The 20082-nt window shown below is 41.5% G+C and overlaps 1 protein-coding gene, 1 long non-coding RNA gene and 1 other non-coding gene across 5 annotated transcripts in view; 1 reads left to right on the plus strand and 2 right to left on the minus strand.

Moving 5' to 3' along the window:
* LOC133072292 (uncharacterized) overlaps positions 1-15188 on the plus strand; it is a 42537-nt gene extending 27349 nt beyond the window's left edge. The window contains exon 5 of the long non-coding RNA XR_009696684.1: positions 15036-15188. This is a non-coding gene — a long non-coding RNA (uncharacterized LOC133072292). The remainder of the gene's footprint in view (positions 1-15035) is intronic.
* The window catches only part of NPSR1 (neuropeptide S receptor 1), a 147261-nt gene that overhangs the window by 15493 nt on the left and 111686 nt on the right, over positions 1-20082 (minus strand). For all 3 annotated transcript variants that reach the window (XM_061165382.1, XM_061165385.1, XM_061165383.1), the window contains 2 exons: positions 16725-16926; positions 5194-5270 (listed from right to left, as the gene is read on the minus strand). In XM_061165382.1, the coding sequence (XP_061021365.1) occupies positions 5194-5270; positions 16725-16926 (279 nt within the window). The remainder of the gene's footprint in view (positions 1-5193; positions 5271-16724; positions 16927-20082) is intronic.
* Positions 8263-8368, minus strand: LOC133073169 (U6 spliceosomal RNA). Its single transcript, XR_009696878.1, has one exon. It is a non-coding gene; the product is annotated as a U6 spliceosomal RNA (small nuclear RNA).

A 20082-nucleotide genomic window follows, 5' to 3' on the forward strand; every position in this document is an offset into this window, starting at 1 on the left:
AACATCCCTGGGCATCAAAAGCAAGCTCATTTATAAAGGATAACCTACAGGATTGGAAACCTCATATTCTCTATCTCTCGCCTGCCAAGCACTTGTTTTGGGGAAAGTCTGTAGATCATTTATTAAATAGTTCTTTCTTTTCCTTTCTGTCAGACTTGAGGGGGAGAAAATAAACATACTTGCCAGGAAGAAGAATGATTCTGAAACTTGAATTTTGCAGCCATGTTTACAAAGTTAGCTTCTGTTCACACTAATCATTGCTTATTTCCGTTTGTTGATGGGCAATAATCCTGGAATACTAAAACCAGTGGAAACCCTTTTTACTAGCCAACTCTGAGTTACTTGGCTATAATGAGATTGAAAATCGAGCTGCTTATGAATAAGATACAGAAAGTACACGGGCTTTTTGGAACTACTCTCTGCTCCTCATTCCCAAAGAGGGTCAGTGATGCTGATACAAAAGATATAGACAGCTAAAAAATTGATATGATGGACGTATAAACTTGTACTAGAGAGTAAAAACTGATTGTAGCCATTTCCACCTTTGGAGAGGAGAGGTATGCTGTATATCAGTGAAAAATGGATCTCTTTGCAGCTTTATAAAATCTCAGGGACTGGAGGATGGGGGAACCCAAGAGTGCAGGAACTAGAAAATTGAGTAGCAGGGAGATTTGGAGGACTCTGGAGAGAGACAGGGTAATCACAGATGTAAAAGGCTTGCTGAGATAAAAGTGGGAGATCCCGCAGGTGGCGAGGTTGCTGACAGAATGTGGAAACTCTTCATCACTTCAAGCCTAAGGAAATGAGATGGATTCCATGATTCATTGGACCAAGAGCAGAGGGAACAGAAGAGCTGTAGGAGGTGGGACCATGGGGTGAGAGCTCAGAGGGACAGTGAGAGAGGACACACCAGTCTCCGGGAACTGGCAGAAATCAGAGACAAGGGTTTAAACCAATCTGACTTAAATCCGAAAGTACAGGAGGACCTCAGCCTACTTAAGCAAAATTAGGTCACCTTTTAGATTTTTTAATACATCAAAACACTTCGGGAGATGATTCTGGAAGAGTGCTCTGAAGGCAGAGCTCAGCAGAGAGGCTGGCGGGTGACAGCCATGCCAACAATCCTGAGTTTGAGTTTTATAATTTAAAAAAAAAAAAATTAAAAATTGAGCTCTTTTTTCAGTCATTCACCACCTTCCTTTCTGTAATGTTCTTTCTTCTGAGAGGCAGCCTGATGTGGGAGAGAAAACATAGGCTTTCTAGCCAGTCATGTGTGCATTTGATTCCTGCTATGTCATGAGCTACCTATGAAAACAAGCACATTGCTTAACCTTCGAGCCTGTCTTCCATTTGTAAGAGAGAGATGATGACACCACCTTCCCGAGCTGTGTAAGGATTCAGGGAGTATGGAAAGACCCCAGAAGTGGCTGACAGTAGATGCACTCTCTCTCTGCCTTGTCAGTCTGTGCTGACAGACTAGGCAAGCAAATGGATGGTAGCCAGACCATATTTAAGATGGAGCTTTGACCCACACTGCTGCAACCATTCCAGGAAACCAACCCATTACAGTAACCAGTCAAGGAAACCAACCTACTCTATGCAAGCCAGACTTGTAGGAAGTCAGACCACTGTTTCTAACCCAGAGTCCATAAACTGAATAATACCTCCTGGAACAGTCTACCACAAATACCCAAGACTTGACTACTGACTGATAGCTCTTTAATTTTTTCCTCTATTGTGAACTTAAAACCAACCAGAGAAAGCCAAATATGCATGCCTAACCCATCACACAGGATGCTGCACTTTTAATCAGCACACTCACAGGTTCCCCATGACAATAGCCCCCAATCAGGGCACGTCTGAGGCCTTACTACACCTCTGACTGATTTTGTGTTTCTGTCAGAAGACAAGTGATGGAGGCTGATTCCCTTGCTATAGCAAGCTTTGAATAAATAGCCTGTCTATTCTCATTTGTTGGCATATGTTTATTTCCACTGTCTCTCTCTCTCTCCTCACTTTTCCCACCAACTCTTCCCCTGTTATGCACTGTATATTTGTGTCATCACAAAATTCATAAGTTGAATACTTAACCTCCCAATGTGATGGTATTAATATTTGGGGGTGGGGCGTTTGGGAAATAGAGTTAGATGAGAACAGGAATCTTATGATGGAATTAGTGCCCTTATAAGAAGAGACAGTAGAAAGATTTCTGTCTCTCCTTTCTGCTTTGTGAGTAGATAGCAAGAAGCCAGCGAGGCCATCTGCAATCCAAGAAGAGAGCTCTTACCAGGAACAGCATTGACTGGTACCTCGATCTTGGGTTTCCAGTCTCTAGAACTGTGATAAAATAAATTTCTTGTTTAAGCCACTTGCTGTGGTATATTGTTATGGCAGTCTGAGCACACTAAAACACCCTCCTTTTCCCTGTGTTCCCCCTCCAACCTTGAGCTCTGGGCTTTCCAAAACCCTCGGGTCCTACCTCACTTGAGCTGTCAAACTAGGATCATGAACTCTGTTAAGTGACAACTCAATTGAAAACCTTCCCAGGCTATGCAATGATATATCTATACAGATAGGTATAATTTAAAGTTAATATGATACCGTGTTCGTGGATTGGAAGAATCAATAGTGTGAAAATGAGTATACTACCCAAAGCAATCTATAGATTCAGTGCAATCCCTATCAAGCTACCAACGGTATTTTTCACAGAACTAGAACAAATAATTTCACAATTTGTATGGAAATACAAAAAACCTCGAATAGCCAAAGTAATCTTGAGAAAGAAGAATGGAACTAGAGGAATCAACCTGCCTGACTTCAGACTCTACTACAAAGCCACAGTCATCAAGACAGTATGGTACTGGCACAAAGACAGAAATATAGATCAATGGAACAAAATAGAAAGCCCAGAGATAAATCCACATACCTACGGACACCTTATCTTTGACAAAGGAGGCAAGGATATACAATGGAAAAAAGACAACCTCTTTAACAAGTGGTGCTGGGAAAACTGGTCAACCACTTGTAAAAGAATGAAACTAGAACACTTTCTAACACCATACACAAAAATAAACTCAAAATGGATTAAAGATCTAAATGTAAGACCAGAAACTATAAAACTCCTAGAGGAGAACATAGGCAAAACACTTTCTGACATAAATCACAGCAGGATCCTCTATGACCCACCTCCCAGAATACTGGAAATAAAAACAAAACTAAACAAATGGGACCTAATGAAACTTAAAAGCTTTTGCACAACAAAGGAAACTATAAGCAAGGTGAAAAGACAGCCTTCAGAATGGGAGAAAATAATAGCAAATGAAGAAACAGACAAAGGATTAATCTCAAAAATATACAAGCAACTCCTGAAGCTCAATTCCAGAAAAATAAATGACCCAATCAAAAAATGGGCCAAAGAACTAAACAGACATTTCTCCAAAGAAGACATACAGATGGCTAACAAACACATGAAAAGATGCTCAACATCACTCATTATCAGAGAAATGCAAATCAAAACCACAATGAGGTACCATTACATGCCAGTCAGAATGGCTGCTATCCAAAAGTCTACAAGCAATAAATGCTGGAGAGGGTGTGGAGAAAAGTGAACCCTCTTACACTGCTGGTGGGAATGCAAACTAGTACAGCCACTATGGAGAACAGTGTGGAGATTCCTTAAAAAACTGGAATTAGAACTGCCATATGACCCAGCAACCCCATTCCTGGGCATATACACCAAGGAAACCAGATCTGAAAGAGACACGTGTACCTGAATGTTCATCGCAGCACTGTTTATAATAGCCAGGACATGGAAGCAACCTAGATGCCCATCAGCAGATGAATGGATAAGGAAGCTGTGGTACATATACACAATGGAATATTACTCAGCCATTAAAAAGAATTCATTTGAATCAGTTCTAATGAGATGGATGAAACTGGAGCCCATTATACAGAGTGAAGTAAGCCAGAAAGATAAAGACCAATACAGTATACTAACGCATATATATGGAATTTAAAAAGATGGTAATGATAACCCAATATGCAAAACAGAAAAAGAGACACAGACGTACAGAACGAATTTGGAACTCTGTGGGAGAAGGTGACGGTGGGATGTTCTGAGAGAATAGCATTGAAATAAGTATACTATCAAGGGTGAAACAGACCACCAGCCCAGGTTGGATGCATGAGACAAGTGCTCAGGGCTGGTGCACTGGAAAGACCCAGAGGGATGGGATGGGGAAGGAGGCGGGAGGGGGGATTGGGATGGGGAACACATATAAATCCGTGGCTGATTCATGTCAATGTATGGCAAAAACCACTACAATATTGTAAAGTAATTAGCCTCCAACGAATAAAAATAAATGAAAAAAAGTTAATATGATTTCCATTTGTAAAAGATGGATGATAATTTTTGCAAAATGAATATATATGTATGGTCTTGGTCCATGGAAACTCCATGGTCTCCTTTTTCAGAACTAACCATTTTATAGTAACTAGATGCCCAGGAGACCTTCTCTTCTCTCTCGGGCATGTTGGTGTGCTGTGTTCTCTCCAGGTTGTTCTCAGAGGCCCAGCAGTGTCTGCCTGGGAAGCAGATGGGCCTCCAGGTCTCCGCACCTACACCTATTGTGTAGGTGGTGCTCAGCAGTAAGGTTGCTGAAATGGGATTTGGGGAAGGGCTGTAGCAGGCAGTCTTGGGCTTGTTCTGCTGTGTGGGGTGTGCTCAAACCATGGGGAGGTCATGTATTCTGCCTTGACTGTCCTAGGACCCAGGACTGTTCTGTGGTTAGATAACAGTTTTTCTGTAAGTTTAAGCCAAGTAGAAATGTCTATCCTCATGTTTTGCTGAACATGTGGCCTCCTCCCTACATGGTCCTCTCTTTTTATCCCAGAGTCCTCTTGGGTGCCTCTCTGCAAAGCCACCAGGATAGGGTTACCCTCAGATCCTGGCTTAGATCTGTTTCGAGGGGCTCTGCTGGCACAGCTCAACCAGACCCAAAGTCCTCCTTCCTCAGATTTTGGGAAGGCAAAGCCTGCCTGAAACAGCTTTTGGGGGGTCTGACCTGCAAGCTGGGCCCTGATATAACAGCAGGCTTGTAATAACTGTAAAACCCCAGCTCATGTTTGCTAGAGAAAAACCTCTGCAGAAGCAAAATTAGCTTAAGGATTTGGTAATGCAGATGAAAGACTTACCTGAGCAGTTGGAAATCACTGTCTCATAGGCTTTGCTTTTGACCCAAATAGTTTTGATCACAATGGCATAGATGACACTGCAGAAAGGACCAAAGATAGTATTAAAGTGGCTGATGGGTCCCCACTCTGAGGACCACTCCAGTTCCCCAAGTGTCAGATATGGAGGCAAGGGTCTCTCAACCATGGTCTGCCCCCCATCCTTCCTGATTACAGAGTCACAATAGATGGCAGCCACTTCTTTTTTTTTTTTTTTTAAGTCAAGAGGCTTAGACTGGGTGAAATGAAGTGATTTCTCCAAGATAATTCAGATGGTCAGAGGTACAGCTGAGACTGGAATCCAAACACAGGGTTTGGGGTCAGAAAAATTTAGATTTGTAACTAGCTCTATTATTTGCTGGTTGGTTGGCCTTGACAGGCTTTCCTTGGTTCCATAATTCCTGCCTCGGTGTTCACATCATTGTGTCATCCTCTCCCCTTGAGTGTAGCCAGACCTGTGACTTGCTTATCAGTGCATTGGGGTGAGAGTGATGGGATGTCTGTGATTACATAAGTGTGTAGGATCTGTCTTGCTAGTGTCTCTAGTGCCTTGCTAGCTTTGAAGAAGCAAGCTTTTGTGAGTCCTTTAGCCCCAAGAAATCAATTCTGCCAGAAGTCCAGGGAAACTTGGAGGAAAATCCTTCCTTACTTGAGCCTCTGATAATGCCCTAGCCCTGGCAGACATCTAAGCAGAGGACCCAGTTAAACTGTGTCCAGACTCTGACCCACAGAAACTGAAAGATAATAAGTCATAGCAACCTGAACCCATTAAGAGATAGATTATCATGAACCTGGTGACTTAAAATAATAATGTGTTACCCAGAAATAGATAACTGATACACTGAGTGAAATCGGAAGAATGTTGTGTCCCTCCCCACCAAACTTATATGTTGAAATCCTACTGTCCAGTGTGGTGTTATCAGAATAAGGGGCTTTTGGGAGGTGCTTGGGTCATGCATCCTCATGAGTGGGATTAATGCCCTTATAAGAGGATATTCCCACAGAATTCTCTTGACATTCTTGTCGTGTGAGGCTACAAGGAGAAGTCTGCAGCCTGGAAGAGAGCCCTCACCCAACTGTGCTCCTGCTCGTGCTCAGGTGCTAATTCATGTCCTACTCCTTTGCGACCCCATGGACTGTACCCTGCCAAGTTCCTCTGTCCATGGGCTTTCCCAGGCAAGAATACTGGAGTGGATTGCCATTTCCTTCTCTAGGGGATCTTCCCAACCCAGGGGTCAAACCCGTATCTCCTGCATTGCAGGCGGATTCTTTGCCACCGAGCCAACTGAACTGGCAACCTAACTCCAGACTTCCAGCCTCCAGTACTGTGAGAAATATGTTTCTGCTGTTTGCAAGTCACCTACTCTGTGGTGTTCTATCGTAGCAGCCAGAACCCACTAAAAGACTGGGTCTTAGTTTAGACCATCAAATCAAGTTAATAATGCAAACTTAAAGAGTTTTTTTTAGGGATCAAATGTGACACCCTTTAAAGTGCTATACACAGTGTTTTTAAATTATCAGAGGCTCAATGACTGTCATTTTCTCCCCCTTCCTTCTTCATTTTTCACATGCTATCACACCTACTATTACATGGTGTAATCTGCGCCTAGGGGCTTCCCTGGTGACTCAGTAGTAAAGAATCCGCCTACAATAAAGGAGACGTGGGTTTGATCCCTGGGTTAGGAAGATCCCCTGGAGGAGGAAATGGCAACCCAGTCCAGTATTCTTGCTTGGGAAATCCCATAGACAGAGGAGCCTGGTGTGCTATAGTCCATGGGTTCACAAAGAGTCAGACACGACTGAGCGACTAAACAACAGCAGCAGCAAAATCTGCACCTAACAGGAAAAAAGGACTAATGACTCCAAAGCATTAGCAAATTTTGTGTCCTTTATCCCCTTTGATAAATATAAACATACCCTTCTTTAATTAGTTATTTGGCATTTCTAATATACTAAGAACCTTGACTAAAAACTTTGAGACAAAGCACTGCTTCATTTTAAAACTGCACTAACATCCCTCTTGAGAATCACTTGGTTAAAAAAAAAAAATCAGAGTTCTAGTTCACAGTAGCTGACAAAGCACTAATTGCTTTTAATGATCTCTGTAACATAAGTCAATCAATGACCATGGTAAAACCTTCCTTATTGCTTTTCCCTGCTCAGAGAACTTCCTCTGAGTCTGCCAGGAAAGCTCAGGGTCTTTGAGGAGTGTCCTCACCCCTCCTATATCTGCCCGGAGACTTTTCTGGAAATTGTTTGTCTACATTAAAGAAAAAATGAGAAAGCAAATTGCTAGTGAATCTATTCTTTTCCCTAAGTTGAATATTTGTTAGATCAGGAAAACTTTTTCCCAGATAAATGAAATACAAGGAAAGGTTACAATATCATCAAGTGTAATTGAGTACTACAGTTGCAACCCCGCTGCTTAATTGATCAATAATTTAAGTATTTATTGACTATCAACCATATACACAATGGAAAATTAAGAAAGGTTTTATGTGTTAGGGGTTTGGGCCTTAGTCACCCCCACTTTGTCTCGCTAGGATCAGTCAGGCAAGTAGAAAGTCAGGAGCAGCTTTACTGTTAGCCAGGAAAACTAATAAGTAGGATGCCTCCTTATTTTATTTCCCAAATCTGGCCACTTCTCAGGATGTAACAGTCATACATCAGAGAGAAGTGTGAATACATTATTTCCTTCTTGCTGAAGGAAGAAAGAAGACATGGGTTCCTTCTTCCTTTCATCTAATTAACCAGCAAATTCTGTGAATTGTCACTTCAAAATGTCTCCATCATCTGTACCTTCCTTTCCACTTCTGCTCTTCAGCATCACTTCAGACCCTTACAGTCTCTTCTTGTTTAATATCTGGAGCCATTTTATTGTGATGAAATAAGTATAACATAAAATTTACCATTTTATCCATTTTTAAGTGTACAGTTTGGCTCCATAAAGTACACTGACATTGCTGTACAACTATCATCCATCTCCAAAACTTTCTCATCTTCCCCAGCTGAAACTTTGTATCCATTAAGCACAGAAATATGCATGAACTCAAATTAATGTGTCATCCTTATGCAGGGGGCCATGAAAATTTTCTTTGTATCCTTCTAATTTTAATATATGTGCTGCCAGAACAAACACTCCTTATCATCTCTTGCCTGATTTATTGCCATTGTCTTATAAACATCTCCACTTTGCTACCATCTGGAATGCCCATACCACTTGCCATCAGAACTGGAGCTTTGGAACAGAGAATCATTCCTTGGCTTAAAAACCCTCCAGTGCCCCCACTTTCCTACATGATGCTCTCTAGTCTCTTGAGCAGGGCATCTAAAGCCTCCCACAATCTCTCTCTGCCTTCTTCACCTTCTTCACCTCTATCGTCATCATCCTGCCTCCCTCTAATCCACTGTCTCTCAGTACACCTTCTTCCATGTCAGCAACAGGAGTAGCCAGCTAAACTAACCCCAATTCCATGCTTAATATGTAGTTGACTTTGGGTGAACATAAGGTCCAATGTCTTCCATTTCTCTGTGTCTCCCTTTCTTCCTGAAAATACATCTTTTTAGCCCATTCTCCATGTATCACGTTGACATGAAACCTTTCTCTTCCTCGGTGACAGTTGGCTCCCTCTTCCTTGGGGCCTCCAGGCTGGTATCACACTTGGTATAACACCTGAATCTTGTCTGTGCCATGCATGTGTGCTCAACTTTTTGTGACCCATGGACTGTATCCCACCAGGTTCCTCTGTCCATAGGACTTCACAGGCAAGAATACTGGAGTGGGCAGCCATTTCCTGCTGCAGGGGATCTTCCTGAACCCACGTCTCCTCTATCCCTTGTATTTGGTAGGTGGTTCTTTACCACTGAGCCACCTGGGAAGTCCCTTGTCTATGGCAGTCATATCTTAAAGATCAAGCAGATCCAGAAATGGCCCATTCTCAGAAACAGCTGAGGAAGAGCATCTCCATCCTTTCGGGTCAACTTCTTCCATGTCTTTTATTTATCTCCATTCTCTCAGCAGGCATAGCTTTACTTCAAGCTTCTTAGACAACTAAAAACCTAAGGTTGAGTAAAGTATCCCTTTCCTGGCTGGTTTATTTCTTGATTTTATGGAAGGCGATACAGTCACAGACCCATTTTCTTCCATTGCCTTCCGAAGGCATCTCCTGGTCATGGAAGAGTGCGAGAGTGCAAACCAGAGGAAGACTTTTCAAGTGGCATAAGTTCTTAAGAGGATGCCTGAGGCTGCTTCCTGAGTCTTGCTTCTAGATTGTGCATGAGGAGTGTCAGGAAATGGAATCAAAAGTTCCCTCTATCCTCAAGATACAGGGAGAACATTCCACTCAGACCAAAAGTGCCCCTTTCATGACTCCTACTCAGCACAGGTCAGGGACTTGATGGATGCCCATCACAGTCTTAGAGCCACAGGTTCCATCTCTGTCTCCACCTTTGCTTCATTTTGGGGCCTGAGTATGAGGTCCAGCTGTGCTTTGTAGATCTAACTAGAAGCTAAGCATGAGTGGGTATAGAAGCGGGAGTAGGGGGAGCTGATGCTTCACTTGGCATGCTTCACGTGGTCCTTTTCACTCTTCTCCTACTAATGGCTTAAAGATGCTTCCTGATCAAAAGTGTCTCTCTCCTCATTAACTAGTTTCACTAACACTAATGCCATGAAGATAAGATATAGGGGATGAAAGAGTATGTAACAGAGGCTTGGCTTGAAAGGCTTCCGGGAAGCCTTTCCAGAAGAGGTGTAGTTTCAGCTAAGATCTGAAGAATAAAATGGTTTTTTTAAATGCAAAAAAATAAGATGGGCATCCAAGCAGAAGGAATAGCATGTGCAAAGTCTCTGAGACAGGAGGGATCAGGCCCATTTGAAGAACTTAGAGAAGGCCAGTGTGGTTGAAGCATGGTGAGTAGGCAGCTGTGTGGCCTAAGACAAGGATGAAGAGTGAGGCTTGGACCAGGTCACACATGGCCTTGAGTACAGGGTTAGAGGTCTTGGACATTTTGTCCTGAAACAATAGAAATCCACTGAATGGCTCTAAACAGGAAAGTGAAGCGATTGATCAGCCTTTTTTTTTTTTTTCAAAGATCAGATGTCCTTCAGTATGTTTAATTTGTTTCTGTACATATGTATATGCTGGTATGTGAATTGAATTGGAAGGGTGTATAACAAGATCTTAACACTGCTGCTTCTGAGAAGGGAAACAGGGGAAGGAAGATTTTTATTTTTCATTTCATACTGTTTTGTTTGCTTAAAATGGGGAAATCTTTCCAAAAGCTCTTCGAAAGATACTGCCTCACATTTCGTTGCCTAGAATTATATCTGAAGCATTCACATGCTAAGGGGAGGGGTTGCCATGAGCAGCTTAGAGTGGAATGGATATGGGGAATTCAGATATAAGCATCTACCATAACCTAGCAGGCTAGTAATGATGGCTCTTTCAAAAGACCTAACTCTTGCCATTCCTCAGACAATATACTTCGGCCTTGGACACCTCATGCCATGGACAGTGCTGGCTAGGACCTTGAGCCCTTTATCTACCATGACCTTGTAGTCCACAGATCTGTACTGACCTCTGCATGGGGCTTTACCCACAACATGACCCCCTTTACCCAAACAAAATAAATGGATTTTTTTTCGCATAATATAAATCAGTGCTCCATGACCAATGTGCAAATGCACATTGTTGTGCAAATGCACTTATTGTTTTGCAGTTGTCAGCCATGGGTCTTTTATGCCTCTACCTTCATCTCCTAGAGTAAAAATGATAGGAGAATGAGAAATCAATTAGGTAGCAAGAAGATAACCATAGCTAAACTAAATCAATTACAGTAGGGCTAAAAACCTTTCCCAGCAACAGTCAGACAAGTCAAGTAAATTTTGAAACAACAGGAGTTCTGGTGACCCAGAAAAACAATGCATTGCCTTTATTGTCAGTCACTGTGGTTTCAGGTCCTCGGAGCCTGATTTAATTAGTGATGGAACAGCTAAATCTTTATCCACACACAGCTCTCAGGAGAGTTTGCCACTGACAATATGACTCCTTCCTTCCTCTTTCCCTTTCTCTCTGCCTTTCTTCCTCTCTCTCTCTTCTTTCCTTTCACATGTATTTATGGAGTATCTGCCATATGCCAGAAACTGATCTAGGCATTAAATAACCAGAAATTTCCATACTAGATGTGTGTGTGTGTGTGTGAGAGAGAGATGGAGTGATATAATACTTCTGTCTAATTGAGGAAGTTCAGCAGTCAGGTCTGCATTGTTTATTTAATCTAACATTTACAAAGTGTTCATTATGTGCTGAGTTTGGAGTCTAGAGATTGAGACAAGAGTCACATGCTCAAGAGATACAATTACAGAAGCAGGCAATGACACTCCCATGAAGCCTTAATGGCAGCTTGGACAAGTTGAGGTCGGATGTGGTCTAGGATTGGCAGAAACAGCTCCATCAGTCTTTGAAATAAGACAGAAAGAATGTGAATCATTTTGCCAGAAGTGAGGCACAGTGAGTCTGGAGGAGTGCCCAGACATAAGGAATGATGTGCACAAAGGCCCAGGGATGAGAGGAGTGTGGGGTGTTCAGCTGGCTTGTTCTGGCTGGAGTAGTGGGTGCAGGGAGTGTGTGAGCAGCTTCCCCAGGAACAGCCTTAGAATCTAAAAAAGGCATAGATCTTGTCTTAGCAAATATTAAATGTATATAAAGCTATAGTCATTAAAACAATGTAATATTAGTAGCAGAAAAACCACTAATTTAATTTTTGTGTGGTCTCTCCTTTTCTTAATTGTGTCAGTCTCTACTAACTGGAAACAAAATGAAAGCATATTCAACCACACTTTGGAATATTATGCATGCATTCTATTTTATATTCCCAGAGACTTTTTAATGAGAAGGGGGTACCTTCAGAAGGTAGTACTTTTTAATCAGGACCATGTAATTTCCTCTTCTGCTTGGACATTTTTGATTGATTTCTTTTCTATTTAAAAAATTTTACTTTTTAAAAATTTTGTTGAAGTGTGTTGATTTATAGTGTGTTGATTTCTGCTATACAGAAAAGTGCTTCAGTTATACATATACTCTTTTTCATATTATTTTCCATTATGGTTTATTACAGGATATTGAATATAGCTCCCTATGCTATATGATAGGATCTTGTTGTTTATCCATATGTGTAATAGTTTGCATCTGCTAATCCGAAACTCTCCATTGATTTCTTTTGCTGTATAAACTTTTGAAGGATTATCATTGTATTTTATTAAATTGTTTTTTAAGAAAGTTTGTAAAAAATTTCACTCTCTGCCTCCCACTGTGCCCCTTACTCCCAAGTCTTTTTAAAAATGTTGCCAGTTTGATATGAGAAAAATGCTATTAAGCACATTTTCATGTGAGAAAAAGGAAAACATATTCAAAATGAAGAACCAAATGAAGAACTTGGGAAATATTTATAATATATTAAAGAAGAAAAAGGTTATTGTATAAAGGTTTCTCTAAAGATAAAGAATAGAGAAAACAAAAACAAAGTGAAGAGACTTAGAAAGCTCCTAAACAGTAAGAACATTTATAATATAAATAGGCATGTGATAGAATTACCATTTCATACCATACAGAAAAGGTAAATTATTCAGTAAGTAATGTTGGAGTGAATGACCCAGCATTTAAAAAAACAAATTTAACTTAGATTTCTAATTTATATTATATAAAAATCAAGTAAAACCTCAAAATCAGACATCACAATAAAATAAAACAATTTTAAAGTGATATTTTTAACATGCTCCCAAGACTGAAATTATTTTCAAATAAGTAAAATAATAAATCATTTAAAAGTTAAAATATAGGTAAGTTAGTGAAATGAACTTATTCTTTTCTAAGAGAGAATAGAAATAAAAAATGTCAAGTGTGAGTGGATGTGAATACACTAAAATGTTTGTATATTACAGAAATGCCATTTACATTTCATTCATTTTTTCATATGCATCTATATAAACTTTTGCCAAGTACTTTCCTATGATTCTTTTTTCCAAACTGATTCATATGACTTTCTAATTTTAGTTATTCATAATTTCTCTCCTCTTGATTATGTCAGTCTTATTAACTGAAAGCAAAATAAAATCATATTCAAAATGAAAAGGCAAACTAGGGACAAACTAGAGAAATATCCTAATCATATAAAAACAGGGAAAGTTTTTATATAAAAATATCTCTAAAGAGAGAGAATAAGATAAATGGAGAAAAAGAACATGAATAGGTAAGTTACTTAAAAAACAGAAATAGGTCTTCCCTGGTAGCTCAGTGGTAAAGAATCTGCCTGCCAATGCAGGAGACATGGGTTCGATCCCTGACCTGGGAAGATCCCACATGCTGCTGAGCAACTAAGCCCGTGTGCTGCAACTGAGGAGCCAGTGCTCCAGAGCCCGGGAGCACAGCCAGTGAGCCCACGTGCCCCAGCTGCAGTGGGGCCGCCGCCGAGAGGCCGTGCTCCTCAGCAGGAGGAGCCACCGCGGTGAGAAGCCCACGGACCCAGCCAGAGAGTAGCTCCTGCGGTGCGGCAGCTAGACAGAGCCTGCGCTCAGCAGCGAAGACCCAACACAGCCAGAAATGAATGAATAAATAAAAAGCAAACAAAGATAATAATGAACACATAAAATGTGTTCCCCTTCATGTATCACCCCCTTGTCATGGCAAAGGGGCTTGCGTAACTCAATGAAGTGGTATTCAGTATGTTCAATCTCATTTGTGATGAAAGAAATGCAAATTAAAACAACAACAACATATATATATATATTTTGCAACCATTTTGGTGAGAATATACACTTATATGTATATATATGTATATAAATGTATCATGCATGAGGGACAATAAAGCATGAGACATGGTTAATAAAACTAGTGAACACTTGAGTTGTTTCTTTCTTCTACTCGGTCTTGGAATTAAGAGTTTAAACTTATCTGAAAGAATCACTAGCAACAGAATCAAGCTCAGGGTGCCAAAGTGTGGTTAAGAATAAAAGAAAACAGTAAAAAAGAGTTGCTCTTTACCTCTGAGACAGATGAAATTATAGCAACTTATCCCTCAAACTAGTTGGAAAACAAACGCCTCACAAAACTTCATTCGTGCCTGGTCCTCATTCAAGAACAGGTGACTTGTTCTGGTGCATCCTCCCAGAGAGAAGCTCTTTCTCCCGCAGAAGGCTGACCACAAGAGGCAGAAGAGGGAAGATAATGATTGAGTTAAGTAGGAAACGCTTCAGGGGAGCTAAAGTACAGAGCAAGGTCACTCTGCATTTTCATGGCTCTGCCCTGGCTGGAAGCAAGCGTCAAGGAGCAGAATTTACTGATGCCTTTGTTTGACAAGGGCTGAGTGAAAAGGACTTTTGAAATCACCCGCTTTAATCATTAAGTTAGACTTTGTGTTTTCCAAGGACACTACAAAAATGTACAAGCTGGACTGTAGGCAAGTTGGAGAAGAGGCAGCTTGAATGAATGGGGGAAATTTCAGACCATGAAAGCCCTGACTGAGAGATCTGGCCAGACAGCATGTTGTGAGCCTGAGCTTCAGGGTTGCATCCACCCTGTGGAACAGGGGTTTTGACTGATTTCAGGAGCTGATGGAATATCAATCAGGAGAGAAGCAGGGATATTCGCTGCTGCTGAAATCAATGTGTCAGTTGCCTGTGATGACAAGATTCGCTTCCTTCCAAATACTTTCTTACCATTGCAGCTGGCCTCTTTCTGTGCTTCTTTTAACATGGCTGTTACCTAGTTTTGATCGACTGTCTAAATAACTTTCATCTTCCCTTCCAGCTTCCTCCCAGATTCAGCTTGGTGAAGAGACCACTAAGTTGAAATACAGTATAGATGTTAACTTGTGGATTCAGCAGAGATGACTGGACAATATCCAATCTCAGAAAGGCTGAGAGGCTGACCGTGGGAATCACTCTGCTCCTGTCTACCTTTGATGGAAGGCAAGTCATTACATTTCTTTTAGCTCTAGGTTTACTTGTGAAAAGTTTAGGGGCTGGACTGTGTGATAGATAACATTTTTCCAGCTTTAGCATCTTATGAGACAAAGATGAACAAAGAGCAATAACAAGTAATTCCTGTAACATCAGAAAACACTTGAAAATACCCAATCGCTTAATCCAAGAAATGCATATGGAAACAATGAGATACTTTTTTAAACCTTTGTGATCAGCAAAGATTTAATAAAGAAATGATATCACCTTTCTCTGGGTCCGGGGAAGAAAAATCAGAGCTCTTGTTTGCTGTTGGCAGGAATACACATTTTTTATAGGGCAGGTTATGAATATGCATCAAAAGTCTTAAAATGAACATTATCTATGATCTAGCAATTCCATTAGAATGAGTTCTGAGGAAATAATCAGGGACTCATGAATAATTTTAAGTACCAAGATTTTTATCACAGCGTTATTTATACTATTAATATTGAAACACAAAGGCTGATCTTCATTTGCCCAGGACTACTTATGTGGCACTTGATAGTAGACTTGGGAACACTCAAGAGGTGCAGAATCAGCAAGTTCCATGTTTGTACTTAACAAGCCAGTTATCTCCCTGCTGTTCCCAATCCCGCCAACCTGTGCTGAGCCACCTTTTCAGAGAGGATCCTGTGATGTGATAAGGGAGGCCGTGCCTTGTCCAGGAGGTTGTGATCTTCTCTCCTGAAAGACCATCTTTGGCCCACCATTGGCTGCAGGGCAAAGGGAACATCCTACAGCTTGTTTGCTAAGGCCCTTCACGGTGAGCCTCACCCCATCCAGAAAGAGTTTATTGCCAGCCTCTCTTCCATTGGCACTGCCTGCCTGTCCTTTCCAGTCACCATATGCACCCTTATCCCCAGTCCCCAGGTAACCTGCTCTCCCTACCTTCCCCTTCTCCTATCTGAAGGCTTCCCTCCTTTAAAGGATGCTTCCAAGAAGTGCTCCCTGCCATTATTTGACTTCATAGAATACACATGCTAGCATATTTTTGTGTGTACTGTGTTTTTGTTTTTTTCAGTTTTGTTTCAAGTTTGTCTGTCTTTTCAATTATAAGGTTTCTGAAACTGGTACTAGGTCTTATATTTGAAAAGTTGCATGATATAGGAGAGAGAACAGGATATGAAATCGGACAAACCTGGCGTTAAATCCCATGTTATGTTGAATAAGTTACTTGACTTCTTTGTGCTTGAGTTTTGTCATTTATAAAATGGGGATAAGAGTAGTCATTTCATAGAGTTGTGTTGGATGGGTTAATTGTTAGCCCCTTTTCACAAGGCCTGCCTCATAGCACATAATCAGAAAATGTTAGTTCCCTCCTCCTCATTCCACTTTGGAGGAGTTGAGCTTAGCATATGGTAGCTTTACGTAAGATCTTGTCTCCTAGCCAGTTCCCCAAAGGACACTGGGAGCAATGAGTGCCCTGGAAGGAAAGGGAACAGCAGCTGGTGAACTGGGAAGGCCCCTGTGTGTGTCTGGCCTGCTGGCCTCTTACCTGATGATTGTCAGGGGGATGAAATACACCAGGAAGGCCACGATGGTCATGTACGGGGTCCAGTAGGAGTCGTCAGGCCACAGGGCCCAGCACTGCACTTCACCGTTGGAGAGTTTCCTTTTCCCAAATATGATAAGGGTAGGAATGGAGAACAGGAAAGAGAGGCTCCAGGCAATCGTGATGAGGACCTTGGCCTGCTTTTCTGCTCAAAGAAAAGAGAGGGATGCCTGGGCATCTGGAAACAGCCTCTGAGAGCACACTTGGTGTCTGGTGTGGAAAACGATCGTGGTGGGAGAGGAATTCTAGAACTCTCAGAGCTTCAGTTTCCTCATGTATAAAATGGGGGTAATAGGACCTGCATCTAGGGCTGATGCAAGGATTAAAGGGAGAATTTAATCACAGAAGCTAGAGCACTGCTTGGCCCAATCTCTCCTTCTCTTCTTCTTCTCTGATTTACCTGTTTGACTGGAGATGCTGACACATTCCTACAGTACTATGGAGCTCACTTTGTATCACGTACTTTTGATGGGTTGCTGTGCAAATGCTTGTCTGTGGTGCCTTGCTCATCCTGAAAGGCAGAGATGGGGCCTTTGATCTGGTTGTTATTCTTCTCACATACCCAGCCACATGAAGCATTGTGACAGTGTTTCAAAGCTGTTTGGCAAATGTTCGATAGCCTTCTTTTGTTTGAAGGAACAAGGGAGGAGTGGTAAGGCAGAGAAAGAGCAGTGGACTTGGTTCTGGAGAGCAGAGTTCTTTCAACCAAGCCCTGAAGTCTGGTAGCTCTGACCGCACACACTAGATCTGGGCTCTTTCAGATGTGATGTTTTGACCTTGGACAAACCACTCAGTCTCAAACTGAGTTCTTGAAAGTGGAATTAAAAAAAAAAAATACACTCTGCTCATCTAACCATGATGGGGTCGGATGGAGACAATTAATACACATGAGTGTGTTCTTTTGAAACAGTTTTTATGATGCTTTCTGTTAAGCTGGTGTTGAAGCTCTTCGTCTTCATCCCCACTGTAGCTGTGCTGTCTGTGCCGACTGACCCTGGTGGGCCCCTTCATCCAGGGACAGGACACCTCCCTCCACCTCCCAACTTTCAAATTGGAAAGCCAGTTCATGTCTTGGGGTGGGGGAGGGAAATGTAGAGTCAGGAGGTATTGTAGAGAGGTGAGTAAGGTGTGATCAGGAAGACTCTAAGAAGTGAGAACAATTCTAGAAGAAACTAGGGACTCTATTAGAATCTTGTATCCCAAATATTTGGCAGAATAATATCTGGGATTCTGTTCTTGCTGAACTGTCACTCTGAAAAGAGTTACTGGAAAGATTTAGAAAACAGATATAACTGGCATACTGAACAAGCAGGAACTGTGGGGTAGAATTATAATACAGTCTTTTTAGATCTTCCCATCATTCCTTTCTCCCTTGCTTTTCACTTTTCTTCTTTCCTTAGCTGTTTGTAAAGCCCCCTCCGATAACCCCTTTGCCTCTTGCATTTCTTTTTCTTTGGGATAGTTTTGTTCGCTGCCTCCTGTACAATATTACAAACCCCTGACCATAGTTCTTCATGCACTCTGTTTACTAGATCTAATCCCTTGAATCTATTTGTCAGCTCCACTGTGTATTCATAGGGGGTTTGATTTAAGTCATACTTGACTGGCCTAGTGGTTTTCCCCACTTTCTTTAGTTTAAAGCCTGAATTTTGCTATCAGGAGCTGATGATCTGAGCCACAGTCAGCTCCAGGTCTTGCTTTTACTAACTGTACACAGCTTCTCCATCTTCACCTACAAAGAAGGTGCATGTAACCAGAGACCCAGTAGCGGTGGGGACTCTCCTGCACCTGCTTGAAAACTCAGGAAAGCTCTTTGATATCAATGACTTTAAGTAGTAAACAGTTATAATTAACAGTTTTATATTTTAATATCTGGCACTATATGTCTCTCTTTATTATTGGTTGATGCTTTCCTAAATATTCTCACATTTAATTTTACTAAAGAGCTTTAAAATTGATGACTCCTCTGGAGTTGCTGGCTAAGGAAACTGCCGCTTAAGTAAAAAGCGGTAAAGCATCAGTAAAATGTGTTCACGCCCCCATTTCTGCTCTCCTTCCTTTGGTCTTGTTGCCGTTGCCATGTGCTCACTCAGTCGCGGGAGAGTCCCTTCTCTGTGCTGCTCTGTGGGGACTCTCCTTCTGCCTGCCTTCTCCATCCTGCCCCCCACCCCCTATATTCCAACGAGCTGGAGCACCAAGATGGCTCCAGCACACAGTTCCCTCCACCCTGTTCCACCAACTACCTCATCCTATAACCGTGAGGATCTTTTCATCTTCCTGCAAGGCCGTGCAGCTTTCCTAGAGGGCTTGGCATCCATGTTATGTTTAATCTGATCCCCATGTGCTGGGAATTCCTTGAAGTTTCTAGTCTTTGGATGGCATCTTTCCTCAGCTCCCTTCCTGGCTGCAAGTGTCCTCCTATTTGTATGCTTCTTCCATGACTTCAGTTGGATTTGGGCGGAGGAAGGGAAAGTGGCTAATTTCTGTTTCCAAGCTTGCATCTCTCTCTGAAGTTATTAGAGATGATTATTTTCCAAGTGCCCTACATGAAGCCTCTATTAATTTTATAGTGAGGAAATAAATTGCTTTCCATATTTTAAAGAACACTATAATATTCATTGCTGTCTTTCCTGTAATTTAGGGACCAATCCATAATATTGGGCAGTATCTCCCAGAACCAGTCATATTTTCCATAACCTAAATAGTTGATTTGTTTCTTAGCTAATGAATATGGTTAGACATGTAACTCACCATGTTTCCCCCTTGGCTATGGATCTCAAAGCCTCTACCTCTAGCAAATGTCCTGGGACACCCCTCACACGTTTTCTTATACTTATCTTTTCTTTTCTCCAACTTCTTCATCTTGAAATACTCTGGTATAGAAGTCTTTTTGTACATTGTCTGCAATCCTCCCCAGAGCTTGCTGGGTGTTAATAAGTAGATGGATGAGTAAATGTATCATACTTTTGCATACACATATCATAAAATGTCTCTCCCATTTACCCCGTTTCCTCCCCTACTTCCTTCTTTGCCATAATCATTAGACCATAACAGTGTCCAGAAAGCTTAGTTCAGATTGCACCCCTTCACACACACACTTACATGTAACCTACAAAAAGCCTTAGAAATAGATATCAATTTTATCTTAAAATTAGTTTCACATCACACTGATGTGTTGCTGGTATAAAAATTACCTAATGGCATGTGAGTTTCTGTGGTCACTATGGAGATTCCCACTCCCATCCCCAGAGGTAAGTACTAGTTGGTATGCATTTTTGTGGGCAATTGTTTATTATTCTGA

This window comes from Dama dama, chromosome 18, assembly GCF_033118175.1.
Source record: "Dama dama isolate Ldn47 chromosome 18, ASM3311817v1, whole genome shotgun sequence".
Taxonomy (NCBI): Eukaryota; Metazoa; Chordata; class Mammalia; order Artiodactyla; family Cervidae; genus Dama; species Dama dama.